We start from the raw sequence: 24,340 nt of genomic DNA, 5'->3' as shown, positions 1-24,340 counted from the left end.
GACTACCTGACTTCCAGCATGAAAAATCTTATTTGTTCTGCTCTTCTATAATCCCAGGAATATTTCAAGCTTCGGTTTTCTGCACCTAGAAAGTACAGTTAACAGCATCCTCTTAGTGATACAACTAAATATTTTTGTAGATGCTGATGTGTTTATGGTGGCAAGTGAAAAGTGAAGGAATTTTATTTTCCCATGATCCAAGGGCTCAGGGATTCCTGGGAGTGAGTAGTTTAATTTGCTAAGTGAGAGCTGAACTAGACTGCAATGCTTTAAGTTTGCAGTGAACTGATGGAAAATGCCTTCAGTACCCAGACAGGTGGCATTTTCACAGGCAAATTGTGTCTCAAAGACTCTCGATTTCAAAACTGCCATTCCAACATTCTTCTGCAAGTACATTTAGAAAATGAGGCTGACAGTGACTGCCTATGAAAGACATTTAGAAATGTTATACCAGTGATAGTTTGATAATACTTTTTGTCACTGAGTGTTGCCCCCCTATAACGTGTGTGCAGGTTCATTTGTCTGTCTGCCCAGTTCTCCTGAACAAACTGGCTTGTACCTGCTGTTCTGTACTAAGGAACCTGTTTGTTCTCTTAAGAGACAGATTTTAAAACATCATTACCAAACACCTTGAAAAAGAAACCTTTTAAACAAGAAAGCAATGATGATTCTTTGTGTTTCCTTTTGGAAGATAGTTCTGTGGTTACTACCGATTGGGTTGCTGACTATCTGATAGCTGTCATAAGGAAAATTCCCTCATCTGTCCCCTCAATTTGAATATTACGTTGTGAATTGAACCTTGCTGTATAGATTGTATTTTAGGTTTCCTGTGTCGCTCAAAATTGTTTGAATGCCAATAAAGGTTCTCGAAATCGAATCGAACAAGAAAGCAACAAGCCAGTAAGCAAACAAGAAATCTATTATGGAAAACAGGTATCTTCAAGAAGGGAGACTGAGAAATCAGGACCAACCAGCAGTGTGGGAGTAAGAAGAGGAGAAACAAACAAGAGGAAGAGAGCAAGTGAGAAGGTAGCATTGGGCAAGGGGGCATGAAGTGCAAATGTAGGGAAGGAAGGGCCCAATCCTATCCAATATTCCAGTGCTGGTGTAGCTGTGCCAAAGGGGCATGTGCTGCATCCTGTGGTGGGGAGACAACCATAGAGGCTTCCTCAAGTTGTGGGAACATTTGCTCCCTTACCTTGGGGCTGCACTGCAGTTGCACTGGTGCTGGAAAGTTGGGATAGGATTGGGCCCGAAGTAAGCTATAACTAACTATAGAAGAGAGCAGTGACCAAGAAAAGCTGATAACAGGGAAGGGAACCTGAAGCTCGGCTACCACAACCCGTCTTTATGACTACACTTTCCTTATCCTTTCCCTCTCACCGTTTGGTGGGTATTTTGCCAATGTATTGACTAATCTGTGAGAACTTGGAACTGACTTATGTTTTTATAGCTTGATTATAGTAAACACAACTTTACACAAATTAAGGTCACCTTCTCTTGTTCTTGTGACTTCATTGTCCGTTTTGACTATGAAGTTTCTTTAAATTGTACAGTGTCACAAGTGCAGAAGCCGCAGGAGAGATTTTGTCACTGCGTGTGCATACTGTCTGCTTTTTGTGGTAATGAAGATGCCCATATTTTCAGATGAGTCTATTTTTAAAAATCAATGTGCCCTGTCATTAGTCATTAAAAATTGTGGTTGCTATCAGTATGCATATTAAGACACCTAAGTTGTATCCCAATGTTACTTGAGGATGATTTGATCAATTTGTATCTTTGACTGCCAATATAAGCACCTGGAGAAATCCTGCTATTCTTGTCTTATGACAGTGAGATAGATATGGATGTAATCATTCTGCTGTGATATTGACCTAAGTAGTATCAGCAGCAGTTCTTACAACCAACCACAGGAAGTCTTAGGTAGGTGGGTGAAAAATTCATAGTGTCAGAGTTCTCTGTGGAGACCAAGAGACCTCTCATTTCGTTGTCTGAAGGGATAGATTCCTTACCAGGTTGTTTTTGGCTAGTTCAGAATGATTGTGCTCTCCAAGCAAAGTCAATGTATAAAGATAGGTTTCCACCCTCTCATCTGCTGTATTGTGTACAGGAAAACATGATGCAGAGAAGAAATGAAGAACACATTCTGTCCATGCCACAAGGCACATAACACCATGGTTTATCTCGTGGGGCCCTGTATTCAATTCAACAGTCTTACAGGCATTCTTACTCTGAGCATCAGCAGCATGTGGTCAGGTTCCTGCTATTTCTACAATCTTTTAGATCAGGTCTTGGTATTTTCCAGGCAGCCTAGAAGTTTGAAATCCTCCTACACTAGTATGTTTCATTGTTCTAGTATGTTGTGTTCAACAGCATATGTTTTGCTTCTGGTGTTAGGCTCATTTATGCCTGAGTATTTAAGCCTATGTAGTTTTCTTTGCATAAAAATGTAGCGTGTCATATTTTGCTTTAAGGCAAGTTTCCTTTTATGTAAGCGAAGATATTAAGATATTATTACTAGCTTCTTTTTAATGAATATTTGCATGCAGATATCCTCCTTTTCTAGCCCAGGGGGTAAGATTATGTAACATTTATTTGCATATTGACATAATTAAGATGCTCCAACTGGGAGAATTCTTATAAGAGGTTGACCTAAGGGGGTTAAGAATTTGCTGGCAAAATGCAGGTCTTTAATGGCTGATGTCATACAGGATCTAGAGTTGCTGCTACATGGTCTGTTGTCATGCTGACACTTTGATGAGATGAAAGGCTGAAATATATGCATTGAAAATTGTTGACAGAAGGAAGAAAAGCATTCTGCACTTTCTATATTGTAGCCAGAGTTGCCATACAATGGATTACAGTACAGTGCCAAGATGCAGTGTCACAGGTAAAGAAAAGATGGTGAGAAAACTATGTTATAGATTCACTTAAATTTTTTACACAACTTTGTAACTAATTGCAAGCTTATTTGACCTATTGATGTCAGTGGAACTTCAGAAGTGGTATTTCTTTATGAAAATTCTTTTTTTATAGGTGAACATAAAATGTTGAATGCTGTTCTCATTTGAACTGCATTGCTCCACTAGCCCACCATGTTTGATATATGTGTGTCATAAGTGTTATAAAATTCTGGTGCTTTTCTGTGGTCCTCTCCTTCCCATAGATAGACACCAGTGAGAACCTAATGTCATGTTGAGAAGAAAAACTGACTGAATTTCTATGAGCAAATGTGGTTCCGAATAATAATTTTTGGGGTATGAGTTTGACAGGAGCAACACTTTGAAACTATTTAAGTGAGTCACCACATGATTGCCAAGTGATTGCATATAAACACACAACATCCTCCCATTGGGGTCATTTCGCTGGGGCAAGAAAAGGCAGTATAATGTGTTCATTTTCCCTCTGCAAGTAGAGCTGGAGAATCACCTAATTCGCTCAACACGTTTCACTTCTTCATGAACTACAAACTTTGGTGACTCAGGTCACGTTATGACAGTCAGTCCTTCCTCGCCCACCAGCACCCAACTACATGCACAAAATTTAGTTCCGTCTAATGCCTTGCATTGCCCAGGAGAACATAGACATTTTACAAGTCAAAGTCATTAAGCCATTTGTCTGGGATTATGCCACAATCAGCTATCTTGCAGGTGGACTTCTCTTAGATTCCAACAATAGCTCCCCCCCCCCATAAGCATTTATCTTGATAGAATGTTTCATGAATACATATTCTTCTAAACTGAAGAGAGAGTGAAAACCAGCTAGTGGAGTTTCCTAGTGAAGCAACTCTGCATGTTCCTGATCTCAGGCTACAAAATGCCTGGTGACCATAATGAGAAATCCCCACAGGTACTTAAAGCATTTCCCTTTCATTTGAAAAAGGGGGGAGAAGCTTCATTTTGAGCATGACTGGATATGGCCATTGTGATTTTCTCCTTGCGGCACTGGATTTGTGATATAAATATGGAATAATTAAGCTAAGTAGAGTACTAATGCAATTTCACTGCCAGCAGTATTAGAGTTGCCAGATGTTGTTCACTTATTCTGTTCATTGTTCTAATTCATGACAACATTAGCCTGTTGAACAATTGATTGGGTAGGGAGGGAGACATAGATGTTAACATATTAGTGCCTTTGTGAACAAGTCTTGTTAGAAGGTGGTGTTGAGCCTCATCTTGAATGTTTCATTGGTCATTTTATGCTCCGGTGGAACCTTGAATAGCGGTTTGGGGTTTTATGATACTGACACATGGATTTTCACACTTTACTGGGTCTTTCAGCAAGGAGCTGGCACGTGAATGTTTTACCACCTTGCTTTATAAGTTAGGGCTTTTAAATTTTCTTTGGAACAAATTGAAAGATACTTCAGAGAGTATGAGGATTTTCTGTATGGGGTACATCATTAGTTGGTCATTTCTGCATTCACATAATGTGCCTTATTATGTGATTGGGGGTGGAAAGTAATTTTTAGTATTTGTGCTGTCATATCCTGTCTTTTCATCAAGATTATCACCTTACAGTTTACCAGGTGTTTACCTTTGTCTGAAATATATGTTTATTCTAAAAGGGCATAGCTGTGTTAATGAGCAAAAACTACAGAGTCTTGTGAAGCCATTAAAGACCAACAAATTTGTTGTAGAACAAACTTTCCTGCACTATAGTCCCTTTTATCAGATGCATGCAATGAAATCCTCAACATATCCACACTATCCATTACTGTGTTACCAGGAATGTACCTCTTAGTACACAGGTGTAGAGGAAAAAAAATAAAACAAGGGAAATCAGTTGTTAGCAAATGAAACTAGCATTGTCTTGTAACAAACTTAAAAGAGGCAGTCCCCCATATCCACGGAGATTCTATTCCAACCCCCCCCAATAAGGAAACCATGGATACATGCAGATGCTATACAGGAAGAGCTTTGGTATCCACAAGGGATCTGTTCTCAGACACCCATGGATACAGAAAACTGACTAACAAAAGCCGCTGTTTCAGCTCCTTCAAACCCTCTGAAGGTGACCAGAGCTGTTTCTGAAGCCTGCAGAGGGCTTTCTGAAGCCCGCAGAGGCCACGCGTGTCCATTCGCAGCCTATGTGGGTTTCATAATAGCCAAAAAGACAAAAAAAAAAACACTATTTCCAATTTCTGGAGGGAAACCTGAAGTGATATTTTTAATGCCTTATAAGGCATTATGAGGCCTTATACATTTCCCTGTTCCATTTGGGTCACTACAAGTGAATGGGAAATTGCAACCTGGTGATCCCTCCAGCGGTGGTGCTGCTGTTTGCTACTCTCAAAGACATGGAGTCAGTATAGATGATCATATGTGAGTGTACAGAAGAAGTCAGGTTATAGATCTTAAAATGCAACAGAATTCATCTCTACTGCACGTGTTAGGTTATTCAATCCCTTAAGAAGCAAGTAAACAGAATGTGACATAAATCCAGTCGAAATGTTACAGTCAAACAGAACACATGTCCACCAGTTTAAAGACGGATTAAACATAATGACCCAGTTAATCCTTAAGAAATGAATGATTCATTCACTGAATTTGTTCAGATGAGGGCTGTGTTAAAATCATCTTGCATACTTTCATATTGCCCAAGGGAGGGCACCAGGATGACAAGGGAGGGCACCAGGATGAGGTCTCTTGTTATCTGGTGTGCTCCCTGGGGCATTTGGTGGGCCGCTGTGAGATACAGGAAGCTGGACTAGATGGGCCTATGGCCTGATCCAGTGGGGCTGTTCTTATGTTCTTATATTTCGTGCTGTTTTCTGTTTCCAGGGTTTTGTAGACAGCAGAGAATCAGTGTCTTGAGAACACTGTGTGGACTTGCATGTATGCATCCTATGTAGAAATTAGTATTAGAATGTCCAAGTCGTTTTCACTGAAAAATTAGAAAATTTCATCAGGTTTAAGGTTTTATTTAGGTCCATAGAACTACTTTCTGTGCAAATGTACCTACGCAATCAAAATGCCCACCTGATTATGAAGATAATGAAAAGAACCCTGCTAGAAATATTACACACATGGGCAGTGATAACCTTCGATGGGAAGACAATAAAAAGGATCAGATCACTCAAAAGTGCTTCTGGCTTCTCTTAAAGGATAATCATATGGTTAATGCAGTGGGAGGCAACATGTTGGTGACGGTTTTTTCTAGCAAAGTGTGAATGCTGCAGGCAACAAGAAAAAATAAAGTTCAAGGACATTATCCTGTTCCCTGGATTTTTTATTCCAGGCTCTCAAAAGAGCTACTTGTTTGTGAATTGTTATTTGAAACTCATTAAAAAAAAATTTCCTGATAGGCTAATAGCTTCGCAGGAGAGAGAAAAAACATATGTTGTTGAAGTACAAAATCTGTCTCTGGCTTCAGTATAGAACCCAGTCAGTTTTAGCACTGCATGGAGAATTGCAAGCAGTTAAATGTCTTAGAACAGCTGCTAAATAACTACCCTTAAAGTTGGGGGGCTCAATTTTAGTAACTTCTGTTTATGTACTTAACCAAGGCCTGAAGATCCATGTCTTGTGCTGAGAAATCCGTGTACCTGTGATTATTTCCTAGTTGTATTTCCTAGTTGTACTTATCTTGATTTATCTTTATCTTTATCTTGACGGTGACATCGAGGTTAGATTACTGTAACGCACTATGTGGGGCTGCCCCTGAAGACGGTTCGGAAACTACAATTAGTGCAGAATGCGGCGGCCCGTGTGGTCACCGGAGCCAGGCGGTTTGACTCTGTCGGTCTGCTTCTCCGGGGGCTACATTGGCTGCCCATTCGTTTCCGGGCCCAATTCAAGGTGCTGGTTTTGACCTTTAAAGCCCTATACTGCTCTGGGCCAGGATATCTTAGAGACCGCCTACTCCCGTACAATCCGGCTCGCCCTCTCAGGTCACCAGAGAAGGCCTTTTTACAAGTGCCGCCGCCTAGGGAGGTCCGGGGGGCGGCTGCAAGAAATAGGGCCTTCTCGGTAGTGGCACCAACATTATGGAACTCCCTTCCCCTTGATTTGAGAATGGCTCCCTCTCTTGAGAGTTTTCGGCGAGGCCTGAAAACACTGTTGTTTATACAAGCCTTCTGATTTCTGGCCTTCTTAACATTTTTATACATCTTTTAGCTTTTTACAGGCTTGATTCCTTTGTGACTTGCTCTTTTTATTCTGTCTTTTAATCTGACTACTGTTTTTATGGCCTCTGTTAATGTGTTTTTAATTGTTTTTATCTGCTATGTGTTAATGTTTGTTAAAATCTGTTTTTTTATATGTTGTTAGCCGCCCTGGGTCCCTTTAGGGAGAAGGGCGGGATATAAATAAAGTTTATTATTATTATTGATTTGAGTGTAAGCAGTTTTAATCCTTCATTGTTACCAGAATACTGTCTGCATCCAACAAAATTCATGACTTGGAAAAGAGGAGGTCAAGATCAGATCTATGTACTCCAGGCATAAAGATAATGCACTTTGTAATGAATTTGATGTATACGTCAATTGTCATTTCCTGTGTTATTCCATTATTATGTTTGTTATAAATATGTAATGGCCAAGCTATATCCATCCTGAACACTATGAGAGAGATCCTTTCTCATTCAAGCATTTAGAGGACAAGGTGAGATTTATTATGGTAAAAGGTAGTTCTGGTTTTTGTTCAGCATGTGCGGTGATGCTGGCAGTCACACAGTCAGGGATGGTGAGAAGATCTGTGCAGAAAAAAATATAAAGAACAAAAGAACCATAGGTTAAGTCTTTGTGGATGGCAAATCTGCAGCAGAAGTGTAGGGTTGCAAAGGCAAGAAATGGGCTGCTTATTTCTGGACCAGTTCCTGAATTTTTTTCTATAAAATCCAGAACTTTTTTCCCAATTTTATTTTTTAAGAAAGCTGGGATTGTTTGAGTACAGTACAAATTAGGAATATCATTTTCACTAGTGCGCATGCTTGAGGAATATATCCTACTCGCACGTACCAAAGAGCCACATTGTAACTCCATATGAGAGACTGTAGGGTGCATATGGTGTGCTTCTTCCTTAGTAGCCACCTCCAGATATGGTGGATATTGCAGTGGTGGGGGAAGAGCAGTTAGACCCAGCCAAGTTGATGCAGGAGCCCTACTCTTTCATCTTTCCTTCATTAGAACACAGACCCAGTATGCTATATCTTCCAGCAGTAGCCTGAACAACAAACAGGAACCTTTTGCTCTTACCTCTGCTTAACACATTTCATGTCCTCTGGAACAGAATACAGTGGACCTTCCCCTTACAACTTCTTGGGCATACCATGAAATCCCTTTTTGATGGACATTCCATAATAAAATAAGGTTCACTGTACATACCTGCCTGCGAATCAGTCCCACTGAAATCAGTAAACCTTATTTCCAAATAGACACGCATAGGACTTCACTACGTATGTGCTTTTGGAGTACAAACATATCACACACATGTTTGTGTGTATGTTTAAGCTTATGGAGTATGTGGTGCAGTACAGTGTGCAGATACATACAGATGTGCTCCAATATCCATGGGAGTTCCATTCTGGAACCCCCTGTGGTTAACTGAAACCTTGGTAACTGAAGCCTTATGATTTTTTTTTTTTTAAGTGACCCGGTGTTTTTTTTCATAATGCCTTATAAGGCATTAAAAATGTCACTTCCGGTTCTACAAAAAAAAAACTGGAAGTTGCTTTTTAAAAATGTAAACCTCAGTCTGAGCCCAGCAGAGGCCGTGGTTGAATATGTGTGGCCTCTGCTGGACTCAGAGGATCCTTTGCCTCCTGAAGGGGTGCGAGGGGCACAGACCCAGTCCGCAGATAAGTGAATCTGTAGATACAGGATCCGCTGATATGGAGCCCCCCTGTACTGATTTATCTTGCCAAATATAATTACATTTTCTGGGGGTTCATTTTTAAACACTGTTGAATCTATTTATGATAACCAGTTACCTCCTAAACAAAAATATCTTTTTTCTGTTCCTAAATCAGGATTCAAGTGGTGCTTCTCTTGTATTGAGCAAGGGAAGACCAACTGTCGCTTTCTTTTCCCAGCATAGCATCTTTTCTAGTGGCAGGTGTTGGTGTTTTCTGTTTTTATAATGTGGATTCTTTGGGAGCCATTTTTTTATTCTTTCTTTTTGCTATGTAGACTGCTTCATGAACATTTTTGTGGAAAAGTGGTATATAAATATTCTAAATCAGGGGTACCAAGTTTTTGGTAAGAGGGCCACATCAGCTCTCTGACACTGTGTCAGGGGCCAGGGGAAAAAATAATTAATTTACATTTAAAAATTTGAATAAATTTACATAAGTTTACATAAATGAATATATTAAAGATGAACTTATATGAATAAATGAAGGTCTTGCAATAGCTCAAGGCCTATAAAAGGCCTTGCACAAAGCAACGCTGGCCTTTCCATTGCTGCCGCTACTGCATCACAGATGTGAAACAGCAAACAGTGGAAGAAGCCCTCATCCCACAGCTCACACGAGAGGTCAAACAGTCGCCCTCACACTGAGAGTAGTTGCGTTGGGCCAGTGAGGGCTCCAGCAAGTCTCCAAAAGGGCCAGAGGCTCATTGGAGACTGGGGACTCCCTGAGGGCCACATTGGGAGTCCTTGAGGGCCACAAGTGGCCCCAGGGCTGGGGTTTGGGCATCCCTGTTCTAAATGATAATATTTCAGACCACCTCTGAACTCAGATCGAGCCTGGTTGGAGCAGGTTTGCACAGCAGAACAGCTCAATGGATTGGTTTTACTTTTATTCTAGACAAATATTTGCGAAGTTTTGCATGAAAGGGCTGAATTATTCTTGCAACATATGCGATACTGCAAGTGTGCCATGTCCTAAAGCTTTACTTCTGTGTTTTACAGATGGCTACACAACAGATGATATCGAATTTTACTGGCGTGGGGGTGATAATGCAGTCACAGGAGTGACAAAGATTGAACTGCCACAGTTCTCCATTGTAGAGTACAAACTTATCACCAAGAAAGTTGTTTTCTCGACAGGTTTGTGAAGGGATGCTATAAAGGGAGCACTTCCATCTGTCTAGTGAAAAGCAGTGTATAAACAATCTTAGTTATTACAGACTGTTTAACTGCTTGGGTTACATGGAGAGTCTGAAATTTTCAAATGCGTGCTGTATACCCAAATTAGTGTACTGCATCCTTTTTCATTAAAATAAATTTCATTAAGAATAACAAATATCTTTGCATTTGGCTGATTTGACACTTCTTAAAACAGTAATAATGGTAGTAGGCATATGAGTAGATTTGTGGTAGTAGGCTTGAGCCAGGAAACTATCTTCTGTTCTTTGCAGTAAAGCAGAAACAGGCAGTAAATTAGATAAGCGACCAACTTCATCCACCCACATGCATTTTTGAAATATTCACAGACACTTTCTGATGCTCGATAACACCCTGTGGAATGATAATTAGTTGCCCCCCTTTCTGCTACACAGACTTCTAATCCTAGTTCAGTGGGGCTATTTTTAATATAGCCAAGCAAGCCATCTTCAACAGGGCAAGAGATCACTTTATGTAACTAATAGTTGGGAAGCAGCTTTTCAGACTCTCAATCTAGTCTGACTGCAGTTCTTATTTTTATGTGTCACTGTCCCCTTTGGATTTTTCTTAGGTAGCAGAAACTTGAGCTTGAATCAAGAACTCTACTTTTCTCATTGGATTTTGAGTGAAACACCTGTGGGAATTTCAAAGCTGCTATTTCATTTCTGTGTTTTCACTTCTCATCCCTCACCCCTATTTATTTATTTTTAAGATTTATATCCTGCTTTTCCAGAGCTCATGGCGGTTAACAACAATTCATAAAATAAAATAATTATAAAATATAATGCATAAATAAGATCAACCATTATAATCAAATAAAAAATAATTGCAATCAATTCATCACTCAAAACCTGAAAACATCAAAGTACCGGCCTCATTAAACCCCTAGCAGAGCAGATTAAAATAGCAATCCAAATCATGGTGGGTACAAAGTATTTTATCAGCAAAGTGCCTAGCAAGATTGTCACAGTGATTCACCAAGCAGTCTTAATGCAAAATCAGTGGGGCCTGATGTAATAGATAATATTACCTTTAAATGGCTCCGCTGGAGGCAGTCATCTCATCATACTTCATTACTGGTCTGGCTACAGCCCCACTTAGAAATATGGCTGCTTTGTGTAAGCAAAGAAGACTGACTGTGGGTCTGGTATGACCCAGTTTCCCATCCTGGCCCCCTGGGTATTTTCAAGGTACCTGTAGTATAGTACAGCATAGGTTATGAGGAACTACTTGATGACTCCGGGACCAATCCTATCCAACTTTCCAGCATGGTGCAGCAGCAATGCAGCCCCAGGGTAAGGGAACTAATGTTCCCATACCTTGAGGAGGCCTCTGTGACCGCTTCCCCACCACAAGGTGCAGTGCATGCCCCATTGGCACAGCTGCACCAGCACTGAAAAATTGGGTAGGATTTCGCCCTCAGTATGCAATCCAATGCATACTTTCTTATGAGTAAGCCCCACTGAATATTATGGGGCTTACTTCCAAGCATAAATGCATCGGATTGTGCTGTTAATTGTACATATATGTTAACAAAATGGCAGTTGATGTCTTTGGGGAAAGAGCAGATAAATTGAGAAACTAGCATTATATTTTTATTTTATAAGGATTTTTTTGTATCATGTATTCTAAATCAGAATAAATGTCTATAGTTGTAAATGAATTTACAATTTTGCAGCATTTCAGAACTAAATCACAGCCTTTTAAAATGTTCTTTTTCTATTCTAGGCTCATATCCAAGGCTGTCACTCAGTTTTAAACTTAAGAGAAACATTGGGTACTTCATTCTGCAGACCTATATGCCTTCCATTCTGATCACTATTCTCTCCTGGGTTTCATTTTGGATTAATTATGATGCTTCAGCTGCAAGAGTGGCTTTAGGTATGCATTTTTGCCTCAGAGTTGATATTCCAGGTTTGTGGGTTGGAGGGTAGGAGTGGTAACCGCTTCTGACTACACAGACAAGAGATGTTTTTTGAGCAAATTCTTGGGGGAAGCCAAGCTAGACTGATGTTTTCTTAGTGACAGAAGACCTGGTGAAGGACCAGAAGTGAGCAAATAATGAAGTGTATCTTCAATGCAACAGTCCCTTGGGCCTGGCCAGTTTCAGTGGAGTTTGGCTGGCGAAAGCGATAGCAGATCTGAGAGGCTTATATCCCCATCTTGCAGACCACCTGCCTCTTCCCATGGGGAAAATGGGCTACGCCTTTTCAGGTGGCACTCAGTCATAGGCATGGGGTACTAGTGAGACACTTACAGTTGGCCAGTTGCTGTGCCAGGCCCACTGTAATATATGAAGGTCCAGATTACTTCATCCATGCAGGTCTTGGAATGAAGCTGCAATCCTGTCCACACTTTCATGGGAGTAAGCTCCATTGACTATAGTGGAACTTACTTCTGAGTAGACAGGCATAGGATTGGACTCTAAGTCATGTTAGAATTGCCAAATTCAGTAATCATTATGGCCTAGTTATCCCATTTCTGCCCTGTCCACAGGTGTACACGTTTAGCCCCTATTGCATTTATGAGATGTTGGGCAGAAATTGCTTAAGTCTATATGGTCATGACTGTCTCTTTATTGCATCTCCCCCTAAACCTGGCAGATCACAGGGATCTGAGGAGTGCTCTGGGGCTTGAAAACACATCAGTCTAAAGTTGTTCACCAAGCTAGGTTCGAACTCTAGTCTCTGTGGTTCTCATTTCAAACCTTTTCTAAAACATTCACAAGTCAATTCTCTATAGCACCGTGAACCCCTGTCACAATTGGTAAAAAACATTTAAGTAAAGTAAATAACAACCCTGCTATGCTTTACCAGATCGTTTATTCCAAGACAGCAGAGGGACAAGGTAGGAGAGCCCCACATCTTATCAGAGGCTGTTTATTTTCTTTCAGCTTGTATCAGGTATGATTTATCTATAGAACTTGTACAAAAGCTGAGACTTAAGTGAGTTCACATGCTACTGTTCTTACAAAACTGATTGTGTAAACTGGCCCTTGGAGACCACTTGGTACAATAATCAAACCATTAAGGTGCTATTGCATATTCTGTTATTTTGCTATTAGAAACTAATATACCTATAGTCTTGAAGTTAGTTTAGATTAGCGAGTCATCAGATTTCCATTACCGTTTGCTTTTGCCAGCATCTGACATTAAAGCTAAAGGTACAAACTGCTGCAAATTGAAACTAAGCCTGCTTGAGTTTTCATTGCAGAGACATTGCAATTCACTGGTTGAATGTGTTCTCTGCCATTCCCTCAATTCAAGCTCTCATGTATTAAACAAGGTTTCCAGGCAAGATTTTTCTGAGAACAGATCCCAAGAATTCAAACTAGAAGATAACACATAAGAGAATCTTAAGTAAAAGCAGCATAATAAGGAAAAAATCCAGTCTAGATCCTGAACATACATTATTGTTAGCAGTTACTGCAGTGATATCAAGCAGAAATATCCCAAATGAAATTGGCTTTGCAAAATTAGGACCTTCTTAAGTGTTTCAACACTTATGATTTTTTTTTTTTAAAAAAGAGTAAGGGCTAGGAAAATCTGTGGACAATATTTCATCTTATTCCTCTCTTATCTTCCAAAACCTAAACTGAATTATAGTACGTTAAACAGTACTGGCCTTTAAATATCATGGTGTAACTGCAACCATTTAAAAATATTTAGGTGCTAAATTAGAATTTGTGGTGTTTTTATTTCTTTTTCAGGGATCACAACGGTGCTCACAATGACAACCATCAACACACATCTCCGAGAGACACTGCCCAAAATCCCATATGTGAAAGCCATTGACATGTATCTGATGGGGTGCTTTGTCTTTGTATTCATGGCTCTGCTGGAGTATGCATTGGTCAACTACATCTTCTTTGGCAGGGGACCTCAGCGCCAGAAGAAAGCAGCAGAAAAAGCTGCCAGTGCTAACAATGAGAAGCTACGAATGGATGTCAATAAGGTAAATGAAAGTGGGATGTATATTTAGCAGCTGACCTTGGTGGCATTAGATGTTCATTTTTTCCAAACAGAGCTTTAACATGCAATTCTTGTACAGTGCAAATCAATTAGACATATAATGAGCCATGTTGGCTTTAAACATGGGGCCTTTCCAGATGATGTAGGTCTTATTCTTAGCGTCATATGTGAATTACCAAACTTTGAGTGAACTTAGAGCTCCAAAAATAATAATAATAACATGGAATAGTTGATGCAAGCTTGTCACAAATGATGTAGGCACTTTCCTGTAAGTGCCACTGATTCTTATGCAATTAAAGTTCTGCTTAGCCCACTCAGTTAACAGTGGATGCACTACCTGGAGTTAAGAGAGAGAGATAGAATATTGGGGTGATGGGGAAGGGGAACCAGAATATTCCTGCATTGGAAGAGCTACCCTGAGGGAAGTTGCCTGGATCCTGTGCAACTAATCAATAACAGCTGTGCATTTCTGTATTGCACCAAAAAGAACAATCTGGAAAGTCCCTTTAATGCCCCAGAAATGTACACTGCCCTGTATCAGAATTTGTCTCCTTACTGAAGCCTGAATTCCGAAATGTACATATTTACTAGAGGTTTTGTGGTCACTTCTCTGTGAGACATAAATAAATTTAATGGGTCTTTTATCTGTTCCTCAGAGGAACAATCCAAAATGATGGCTAAAATATGAAGTTCTGGAGAGCTGTATGAAAATTTATAACTGAACCAAATGGAGCTATAAACTGGACAGAGATTAAAGGACAGTTAATTCTAACACATTTATATTTTACAGGTACCAGTGAAAATAGTATTTCACTGAAAAACAGGATGAATCTATTTGATATACATTATTGTAAAATTGTACATATACAAAACTTAGAAGAGTGTATACAAAATGATACCTATATCTTTGGGGAGGGGAGTCCAGATTCCATGCTAACAGTTTTCTCAAAAAATTTTCATGTGTTTAAATTTGAAGAACAGAAATATAAGCTGGGTTCATACAGCTGTTCGCTAGATTTATATTTACTCTCCTTCTCACTCAAATTTCTAATACTCATGGTAGTAAGGCAATCTGAATTGCTTCCACATGGCATATGAACTAAAGTAAAATGCATATATGACAGGATAGTCAGCTGACTCTTCTATTACACTTTCTTTTGTTCATAGCTGGGTTCAAAACAATCCGTGTCAGGCCAGATACAGAGTATGGCGCTGTTCAGTAGTTTACATTTAGCATAAGCAAGATGTTGCTTCAGTGATTTTGTGAAAAGAACAGTCCATCCCATTGATTTCCATGTGATTTTCTTCTCGCCATACTTGCTTAGGGTTGAATATGCATGACCATTTGAAGCTGCCATCTATGGAAATAAACCACTACCCCATCTAGGACAGTACTATCAATACTGACTGGCAATGGCTATCAAAATTTCAAGCGAGGATCTTTTCCAGTCCTACCTGGAAATGCCAGGGTTGGGACATTCTGCATGCTCTCTACCACTGAACTATGAGCCTTTGCAGACTTGAGTTTCATCTTGTTGAAAAAAGTGAAAATTCAACCTGAATATTATTGCTTCAGCATATATATCTAAGGAATTTAATATTGCTATCCAGCCTACATTATTTATAGTCAATTGTTTTTACTGACTTGGTTAGGGTTTACATGAAGGCTTTCATGACCATGCTGTTAAGTGTCAGTGGGTTCAGCACTATATACATTCTGGCAGAGCATTTCAAGTTGTAATATCACCGTACAGTTAGTCCTGCAATATACAAATTGCTTATAGACAGAAACCAGAATTGGGTAACAACTCTGCCTTCGTGCTAAACACATTTTTTTTGACTCATCTAATCACAGAGATGTTGCTGTGGGCAACACTCATCATTGCAGCCTTGTGCTCACAGTCTCCAAGCTTCAGTCATTCTCTAGCTGCAGCCTCTTTCTGTTCCCTCCAGCCAAACACACCAGTAAGGCTGCTGTGAACCATCATCTTGTTGCCTGAGCTGAGAACCTGAGTTTGTCTCCCTCTGAATTCCTGTGGTATTCCAAAGTTCCAGGATGGCTGCTCTTCCCTTGAAAAAGTGCCCAGACTCTATAACACGGGGGGGGGGGGGGGAGCAATCAGTGATACACCCAATTTCTGTTCTGAGATTTGCAATGTTTACTTATTTATATCCGGGTTTGGCTGGGTTTTTTGGTCATTTTTGTCATTAAAAAAAAGAACTGGGGAGAAGCACGATAGGCATTGCAAAATATTAAAACACAGCATTCTGCTAAAGCATAAGCACAAACTTTTCTCCTCTTAATAAGGAGAAGCAAACAACCCATGTCTGTGGACTACTGAAGATTCAGTTTCCCTTCATAAGCCCTCCACCTGAGGCCTTGCTTGCCTTCAGTTAAAGGTTGAATCCCATTTACAGTTTTTGCTGGTCCCTAATAAGGTAAACATTTTTGCAACGAATTGCAGAGTTTTAGGATGCAGACTGTTCTCTGGTTTTTTTAATGGGTAGGCAAACAAGAAGGGACCTACTGCAGCCTCTACCCAATTCTGCAATACTCTGTCAAAAAGGAAATTTTCAAGGAAGAAGGTAGGCTCTTCCAGCTGTTCTTGCACTGCCCAAATACTAAGAATTCATTGTCAGGGTTTCCCTGACTTACCTGAGAGTAGAGCCACCAAGGAGCAAGTCCCCAGGCTGGGTAGCTGCTGCAGCAGCAGCAGGAGAGAATCTGCCTCAGCCCCTGCAGCTGGCAGGGGAAACAGAGCCGTGGGGCTGCCACAGGCCGACCCTCATGCCCGCTGGGAGGGCAGTAACAAGGCCAGAGGAAATTGGCCTGCAGACTCCTGGAAGCAAGCCAGGGCAAGCCATGACTGGGGGTTCAGTGGTAAACTTAGCCTGTTCCTAAGCCCGGTGCTGGGACTGTGGGGACCAAGCCAGTCCCTGACCGACTAGGCTGATCCCCAGCAGATGGCTCAAAGCTCTAGGGCTCGCTGTTGCCCCCTTGCTTGCCAGTCTGCAGGGGCAACACTGCCCACAAGCCCAGTCCACTCTAGAGGCGAGGGGGTGGGAAGCAGTCCCTGCAGCCTGGGTGGCAGGCAGAGCAGGAGAGTGAGGCACAGGTGAGGAGAGGGAGGGAAGGCTCAGGTGGCCAGCATTATAACCCTCACAGGGAGGAAGGGGCGGAGCCTAAGGGGGCTGGTCTCCAGCTTAAAGCCCTACCCGGCCAGGGATGAAGGCAGAACTGGCTAGGACACTGGCTGGAGCAGATGCCAAAGCAGCCTGGGATTAGGAGAGTTGCAGATTGTGGGGAGAAGGACCTGGGTGATGTAACCCCCTTCCCTCACAATCCTAGTGAGGCCACTCGGCCTGGGCTGATATTGCTGAGGCCAGACCCTGAGGTGTCCTGCTGCTGCTGCTGCTTCTTCTTGCGACCCCGGGGGACCCCCGTGTCCCAGGCCTGACACTCATATTAATGTTTTTTTAAAAAAAAAATTTGAATTTTTCAACATTGACATAACATGACAAAGATTCATAAATGGGGGAAAATCACCAAATGCTTCCTTTAAAAACACCTGATGCCTTTAAAGCTGGACTATGGATTAATTTTTGGATATTAAATAAGAAACACCTGTATTATAATTTCAAGAATTCAATAGTTTGATTTTGGGATAATTGACAGCCAAAAATGGCTGCCATATCCTGCACACTCCAGGCAGTCGCCGGTGGCTCCTTGAGAGAAGGGGACTTTCATCCCCTTCCTTCAGGTAAACAGAGTAGCCCCACAATGGGGCTACTCAATTCATCGCCAACAAAAGGTCAGCCATGAATCAAGAGCCTCCATGCAGGGCGGTGAGTCCAACACAGAGACTCTGGATCAGGTGGAGCGTTGCTTCACTGGTCCCGCCTCCTTCCCCGCTCCCTTCCCCTGGCACGCCTCCCCTGCCTTCTCCCCACCTCCCAGAACACCTCCTCCCTGCCCTTTGCCAACCTCCCCCCTCCCCAAAATGCCTCCTCCCCACCTTCCCCCATGCCCCTGCTTACCTCCCCACTGCTCAGCCATCCGCGTGACCACTGAGCAATGGATGTCAGGTGCTTTCCAGGCAGTAGCCCAGCACCAGCCAGTGCTGGGCTGCCACTGGCGCTTGACTGTTGGTAGGGTCCACAAACGTGCCTTATGGCATGTTTGCGACAATACGCACCAAGCTCAGGATTGGGCTCTGAAGCCATGAACTCCAAGAGTCATTTCAAATGTGTTTCTCCTGTACAAAGTTGATCTGTACATGCAGTTGGGAAGCTGCTGTATGTATGAGCTTCTCAAACAGTATACTTGCAGGAGGGGAAAAAAAACATACTTCACTTCAAATGATAAACTGTATACATTTTCTGGCACAGAGGTGATCACTGGGTAGAAAAAAACTAATGATTACAGCAGTTTCCAGACTGACTTCCTGAGATGACAAGTGCATTAAAGGTCCTCCCTCAAACACCTGCCATCTCTAATCTTGTTCAAGCATTTTGGTGTTAAAAGAGAAAAGCTCTCTCAGTGTGGTATGAAAAAGAAAAACTTCACACAAATCCATAGAATGTCTTTTTTAAAAAAAACAAAAAAAACAACTTACAGTATGAAAATGACCATGGTCCATAGAAGCATTTATGTACTTGTAAGAGAACCTGGTAACAAGAATGTTCATTATTACAGCTCTCACACCCAGTAAGATAGACAGCTTCTAAAACCGAATTGAAAATACATACATCAGTATTTATATACCAACTTTCTCTGTTTTTTATACAGCACTCAAGGCTGGCCTGCCCTTGTGGCTTTGTAAGCTCCAGTAGTGAAAACTCAACTTGTGTGCTTTATTTTCCTTGCCTGTGCATAAATATGTCTTCCTTAAATGCATAAATGTGTCTCCCTTTTATACACATGAAGTGAGGAGCTCCATGGACTGCAAAGTTAAAGTTGAGATGCAAACCTTATAAAAGGGTTTCAGAACTTGCAACCAGTGGCGTAGCTAGGGCACTTGATGCCTGGGGCCCATAAATTTTTGATACCTTCCATACAATAAAATTACTTAAATAATTAAAGTATTTTTTCACATTTTTATACCACACTTCCTCTAAGGAGCTCAGGGTGGTGTGCACTGTTCCTCCCCTTCTTTTGTCCTCACAGCAATCTTGTGAGGTCGGTGAGACTGAGAGATAGTAATAGTCATGACATGAAATGAGTAATAATAATGACCAGAAAATAAATGCATTGAATATTTCACTGCAAACAATGGATGAATGTCAGTGCCCTCTCCTGCTATTGCTCCCCGGAATATTTGACATACTGCCCCTGCATCTGGAGGTTCAAATGTAGCTATCATGTTTTATAACCACTGAATAGACTGTAGACCACCATGAATATTTACAATCCACTTTAATAGTTATCTAAGTCAGTTACTGACAACACCCAACGTTCCCCACAGTGGCATCACTAGGGTTGGTGTCACCCAGTTTGGTTACTCATGGTGTCACCTCCCATTAACTTTAATTTATTTATTTTAATAGAACAGTACAGGTCACCGAACAATTCAGTAACCAACAAAAAACAGTGGCGAACGTGATGACACCCACTCAACTGAATAGGAGTTTGAGTACTAGCTCTGATACATGGAAGTGAGAGATGACTCATGCTAACACCTGATTGGTTCCCTGCTATGTCATAACAGCACCTCATTAGCTCTCAGAACACTCAAACTTATTGATCAGTTTTGAGTTAGGAAATCCACTTTGTTACGTAAGTCAGTTGTGTTTTCTTTCTCTGATTATTTCACTATAACTTTTGATAGGACACAGATATTCCAATGCAGTTTGTTTCATTGCATTCTGCTATAAATTATGCATCAAATGATGTGTTATTCCTAACAACCTCAATTTTCACAATTTTGGTCACTAGTGGTGTCCCACACACCCCTGGGTGTCACCTTACTAACATCTTATTGATTCCATGATGTGTCATAATAACATCTGATTGGCTCTTCTGACAATCAGTCTCATTGGTCCATTTTAAGGAAATCAACTTTTTGTTACATAAGACAGTTGTATTTTTATTTTCTGGTGTTTGGGACATAACTTTTGATAGAACAAAGCTATTTCACTCTGGTTTTTTCATTGCATTCTGCTGTAAATTGCACATCAAATGTTATATAACATGATGGTATTATTCGTAACAGCCTCGATTTTTGAAGATTTGGTCACTAATGGTGTCACCCCTCCATTGACGGTGACACCTGGGTCAGCCTGCACGCCTGCCCCCCACTAGCTATGCTACTGATTACAACCAAGTATCCCTCCAAAGTGCCATTTGCCCCAGGAAGTCTATTGTGCTATATTTATCAAAGTACAGATTTGTTTAGATGTGGTGTTTTTTGTTAGAAAAGGCCATGTGTAAAATATATTGGATTAAAAATAGTTCAGACGGAAGTGTAGAATCACAAAGATATAGGGCAGAGTATTGTTTTTAAGGGGCAGGGACTTCACTCTCTCTGAAGACTCTCCAGAGGACAAATTAGCAGTCAACTTTCCGTTTCTAATGTGACAGTTCTAGTCACTCAATTTATAGTGGCTGACATGCACATGTATTTGCACATGTGCATAAACACACACGGGTTATTTTTATATCGACACCAAATTGAATGCTAACTACAGATTTCAGATTGTGGTTTGAAAAGCATAACACTAGTCATAGTGATGTAAAGGAATTAGAATAGTAGAGGGTGGGCCTTGCCTGATTTCTTAGCCATGGATAAAAGATGAGAAAAATGCTGCACAGAACCAATGAAATTATGAAACTGGTTGACCTGGATAGGTTTCTCTTGCTGTCAGACTGGTTTGATGCCAGTTGGCTTCTCGTTCTGAGCTAGATTTGTTCTATAACTTTTTTGTATCCACCTTTAATCAATAAAAGTCTTGACAAGAAGTACGAAACCTTCCAGCCAACCTACTAATTACCAAGCTCAGAATCTTCAAGTTTCTATCTCGTTGTTACAGTTCTAGTAATTGCATGTCCTCACCTCCTGACTTCATTGGAGATAGCTTGTTGTTATTGACCAGAATGCAGTAGCTTGATGCTGACTCAGGTACTATTGTTAGATTCCTGGCAAATAGAAGGAGAATCAGAGCAAGTAAAAGTGGAAAATGTATGAGCAGTGTGGCTCCAGCATGAACTCTGCAGGTGCTGCAAAGAACATATATAGGCATCAGTCATTGTATTGTTCCATGGGTATCTGCTGAGAAGCATGCATTGTAGAGATTGTTCTGCTGTATACTCCAGTGAGAAAAATGGAAGACCCTACCAAGAGGCTGGAATAGAAGGTTAAGATTTACCCAAGAATCACTAAGCATGCTGCAGAATCCGTTTCACTGTTGCACTCTAGTCTTTTCAAGTACCTCCTATTTGGGAACATTAGAACTACCAACATGTAAGCTTTGTATTTGTTTCTTTAGCCCTACATCTCAATTCTTCACTTAATCCAGTTTTGACAGTAAAAGAGGCATCAGGTTGGGCCCATATGGTAATTTCACAGCTCGTAATCCAGAAACCATGCAGTCATAGATTAGTTAAACCAAATTATATTCTACATGTTGCATTTTGATTCATGCTTCTTCAGGTGGAAAGCTCCTCTTCCATGAAATTTCATGAATTCTCCATCTGCTGTGCTCTAAATGTCTGCTTACTCAGTGCTAGCATTGCGCATTTGACCTGGGGACTCAGTGCCAAGACCTCAGTATTACAATGCTTATTTTGTCTGAACTGTTTGGGGTTTATTTTTGTTTAGAAATGTCATATCTCTTTTTCAGTGCTCTTCCGTACTCAGGCTTTAATGGCACATAATCCTCCACATTTGAGTTGGGATCTCCTACAGTTGATTGGCGTGTGTTCCTTGTCTCTTTATTTTTCTCAGTCTCTCTATGCATGTAGTTCTTATACTTTACTCTTATATGAGATTGTGTTTTCTCTTCTGCCTTTCCATATTGTAATGCCTTTGGCTTCTCTACAAGATGCACAATGCAGTTTCCAAATGGCACAGATCATTTCAGATGTATGATACAGTCATGATTAGTAAAACTCCTCTTCTGTGTTTTTTTTTCGTTGAACCTCCTGTGTTCTGTTATTCTCCTCTGTCTCTCTTTGTTAATTTAGAAATAATCGCCTGTCTTCCAATTTCAGAGGCATTGACAGTTATTTTTTTAATTACTATGCTAGTTCTAGCTCTGCTCACCATTCCCTAATTAGTAGAAACTAAAAGACTTATTTAGCGTATTCTCTACTTTGTCTTCCAGATCTTTTATAAAGATATAAAACAAAATGGGACCGAATTGCGATCCCTGGAACCCACTGGAAATCTCTCCCCAACTAGATGGACTGCCAGTTACGATTACTCTCTTAATACGGTTAGATAGCCAGTTTTTGATCCATTTGATTGTACCAACTGTCCAAGACATCTTATGTTGGCTTTCTAACCATAAGATATTGTATAGTACTGTATGAAATGCTTTAGTAAAACCCAGATAAAATATCCACTGCGTTCTCAACATTCATTATATTGTAAGTCACATTAAATTATTTCAGTAGAAAAGCAACCAACAGAGTCATATATAAATAAATAATATATGCTGCAATGTCAGAATTCATGAGTTGATCCAGTAGGTGTAGTTTAAACCCATGTTAATTTAGCCTTTTGTGCTGTTTTTCTCTGATAAAGATATATTCTCCTTGGTTTTATTATTATGGAGGAGTTAACTATTGAGGTTTTAGGATGGAGTCATAAGTTACAGTTTATGTTTAATGTTGAGGAGTAACAGTGGCTCCATTTAGACTTTGTTAGACTTTTCACAGATTTATAAGGAGTATCTGATGGTTGAAAAGTTTATCCTTGGTTGTATTTCTGTTTGTCTTACATTTGTATAAGCCCAATTGTCTGTGTATATGTGTATTTTAAAGCAATTGCTTGTTTAGTGTAATCTACAGTCTCCAGTTTATACTGAGGTCGAGCTTTGTTCTTCTGCTCTTGGCTTACTAGTTATTTTTAAAAGCAGTGCATCTACATATTTTCAGACATCTTTGAATCTTAATCCATATGTCTTTTCACACTACCTGGTCACCATACTATCTCAGATTTGCTTTGCTCCTGGTTATGTGCAACAGGTTCCTTCAATGAGCAGCATTTGTCCTCTTCATTTTCCATGCAGGATGAATAATCTATAGCAATAACTTCTTAGCTTTGCATTTTTCCTCCTGGAGAGCTTCTTTTGGGCTGAGACCTAACATCCTGAACTCACCTCATTTTCTTTTTCGGGACCATTAGTACCTCTTCTCTCTTGCTAATGCCCTCACTCGTTTGATGCATCCTGCATGTTCTTGTTTTCTTATATGAAGGCTAGTACGATAGCAATAATAGTCTTAACCAGGGGTGCTCAAACTTTCAACTTTAGGGATGCTGGACCTTTAACAAGTGTATAGAAGAGAGAATTTCAGCAGGTGCAACTTGTCATCCCACAGATGACAAGCTGCACCTGCTGAAATTATCTCTCCTACACAATTTTAAAGGTCCAGGATCCCTAAAGTTGAAAGTTTGAGCACCCCTGGTCTTAACATATTACAGCCTAGTAAACAACTGTATTCATATGGAAGTAAAAGAGTCTTGCTAAGCAGTGAACAGTAGAAGAAAAGATTCTATTATTCTGCAACCTCCATTCTTTTACTGGAGTCCTTGGTGCTGTCCTGCATATTCATTCTGGATGAATGTTGCTGGGCTGGGAAGATTTCAGAATTGTAGTTGCCCAGGCAACAGTAAATTCTGTTACTTCCACTGACTGCAGTTTATGTGTACCTCAAGCCTACTCCAAGTTGCATGTTTTTCTTGTCCAGCCTTTTATTTTTATCCCACAATATAATTGATCAATAGCATACAAATAGGTTTGCCCCTTGGTGGAGACATTTGTAAAAAAGTTACTTCCTTTGGTAATTCATACTTTGCAAGATACGTTCTAAAACTGTCAGTATTGATCCTCTGAACCAAACCACTAAAAGTCCTCTGGAGTGGCAGTAGTACCATTTACACATTTCGATGAAGCATATTGTGTGGACGCATTGCCTGCTGTTTATGAGTACTTCGCATATTTCTGATACAGTAAATAATTTTCTGCTCAGTAGTTTCTGCATTATGTATGGTATATCTACAGTCAGCATGACTTGAGAAGCTGAAGCATGTTTCTTGCCCAGCACCAAGTGACAACCGCATGCAGCATCAAACTCAGAAAGGAGGACAGGAGAAAGCT

The 24,340-nt window shown here is 40.5% G+C and overlaps 1 protein-coding gene across 4 annotated transcripts in view; it reads left to right on the top strand.

The window, feature by feature from the left end:
- Positions 1-24,340, top strand: part of GABRB2 (gamma-aminobutyric acid type A receptor subunit beta2) — a 145,312-nt gene that overhangs the window by 111,186 nt on the left and 9,786 nt on the right. For 3 of the 4 annotated variants that reach the window (XM_066614079.1, XM_066614078.1, XM_066614077.1), the window contains 3 exons: positions 9,855-9,992; positions 11,778-11,930; positions 13,759-14,003. In XM_066614079.1, coding sequence (XP_066470176.1) covers positions 9,855-9,992; positions 11,778-11,930; positions 13,759-14,003 — 536 coding nt within the window. Of the gene's footprint in view, positions 1-9,854; positions 9,993-11,777; positions 11,931-13,758; positions 14,004-22,342; positions 22,454-24,340 lie in introns of all 4 variants that reach the window. The other variant, XM_066614076.1, reaches the window with a different exon arrangement.

Source organism: Tiliqua scincoides, chromosome 2 (assembly GCF_035046505.1).
Source record: "Tiliqua scincoides isolate rTilSci1 chromosome 2, rTilSci1.hap2, whole genome shotgun sequence".
In the NCBI taxonomy this organism is placed as follows: Eukaryota; Metazoa; Chordata; class Lepidosauria; order Squamata; family Scincidae; genus Tiliqua; species Tiliqua scincoides.
Note: the sequence above shows the minus strand (reverse complement) of the source record. Positions and strands in the feature narration are given on the sequence as shown.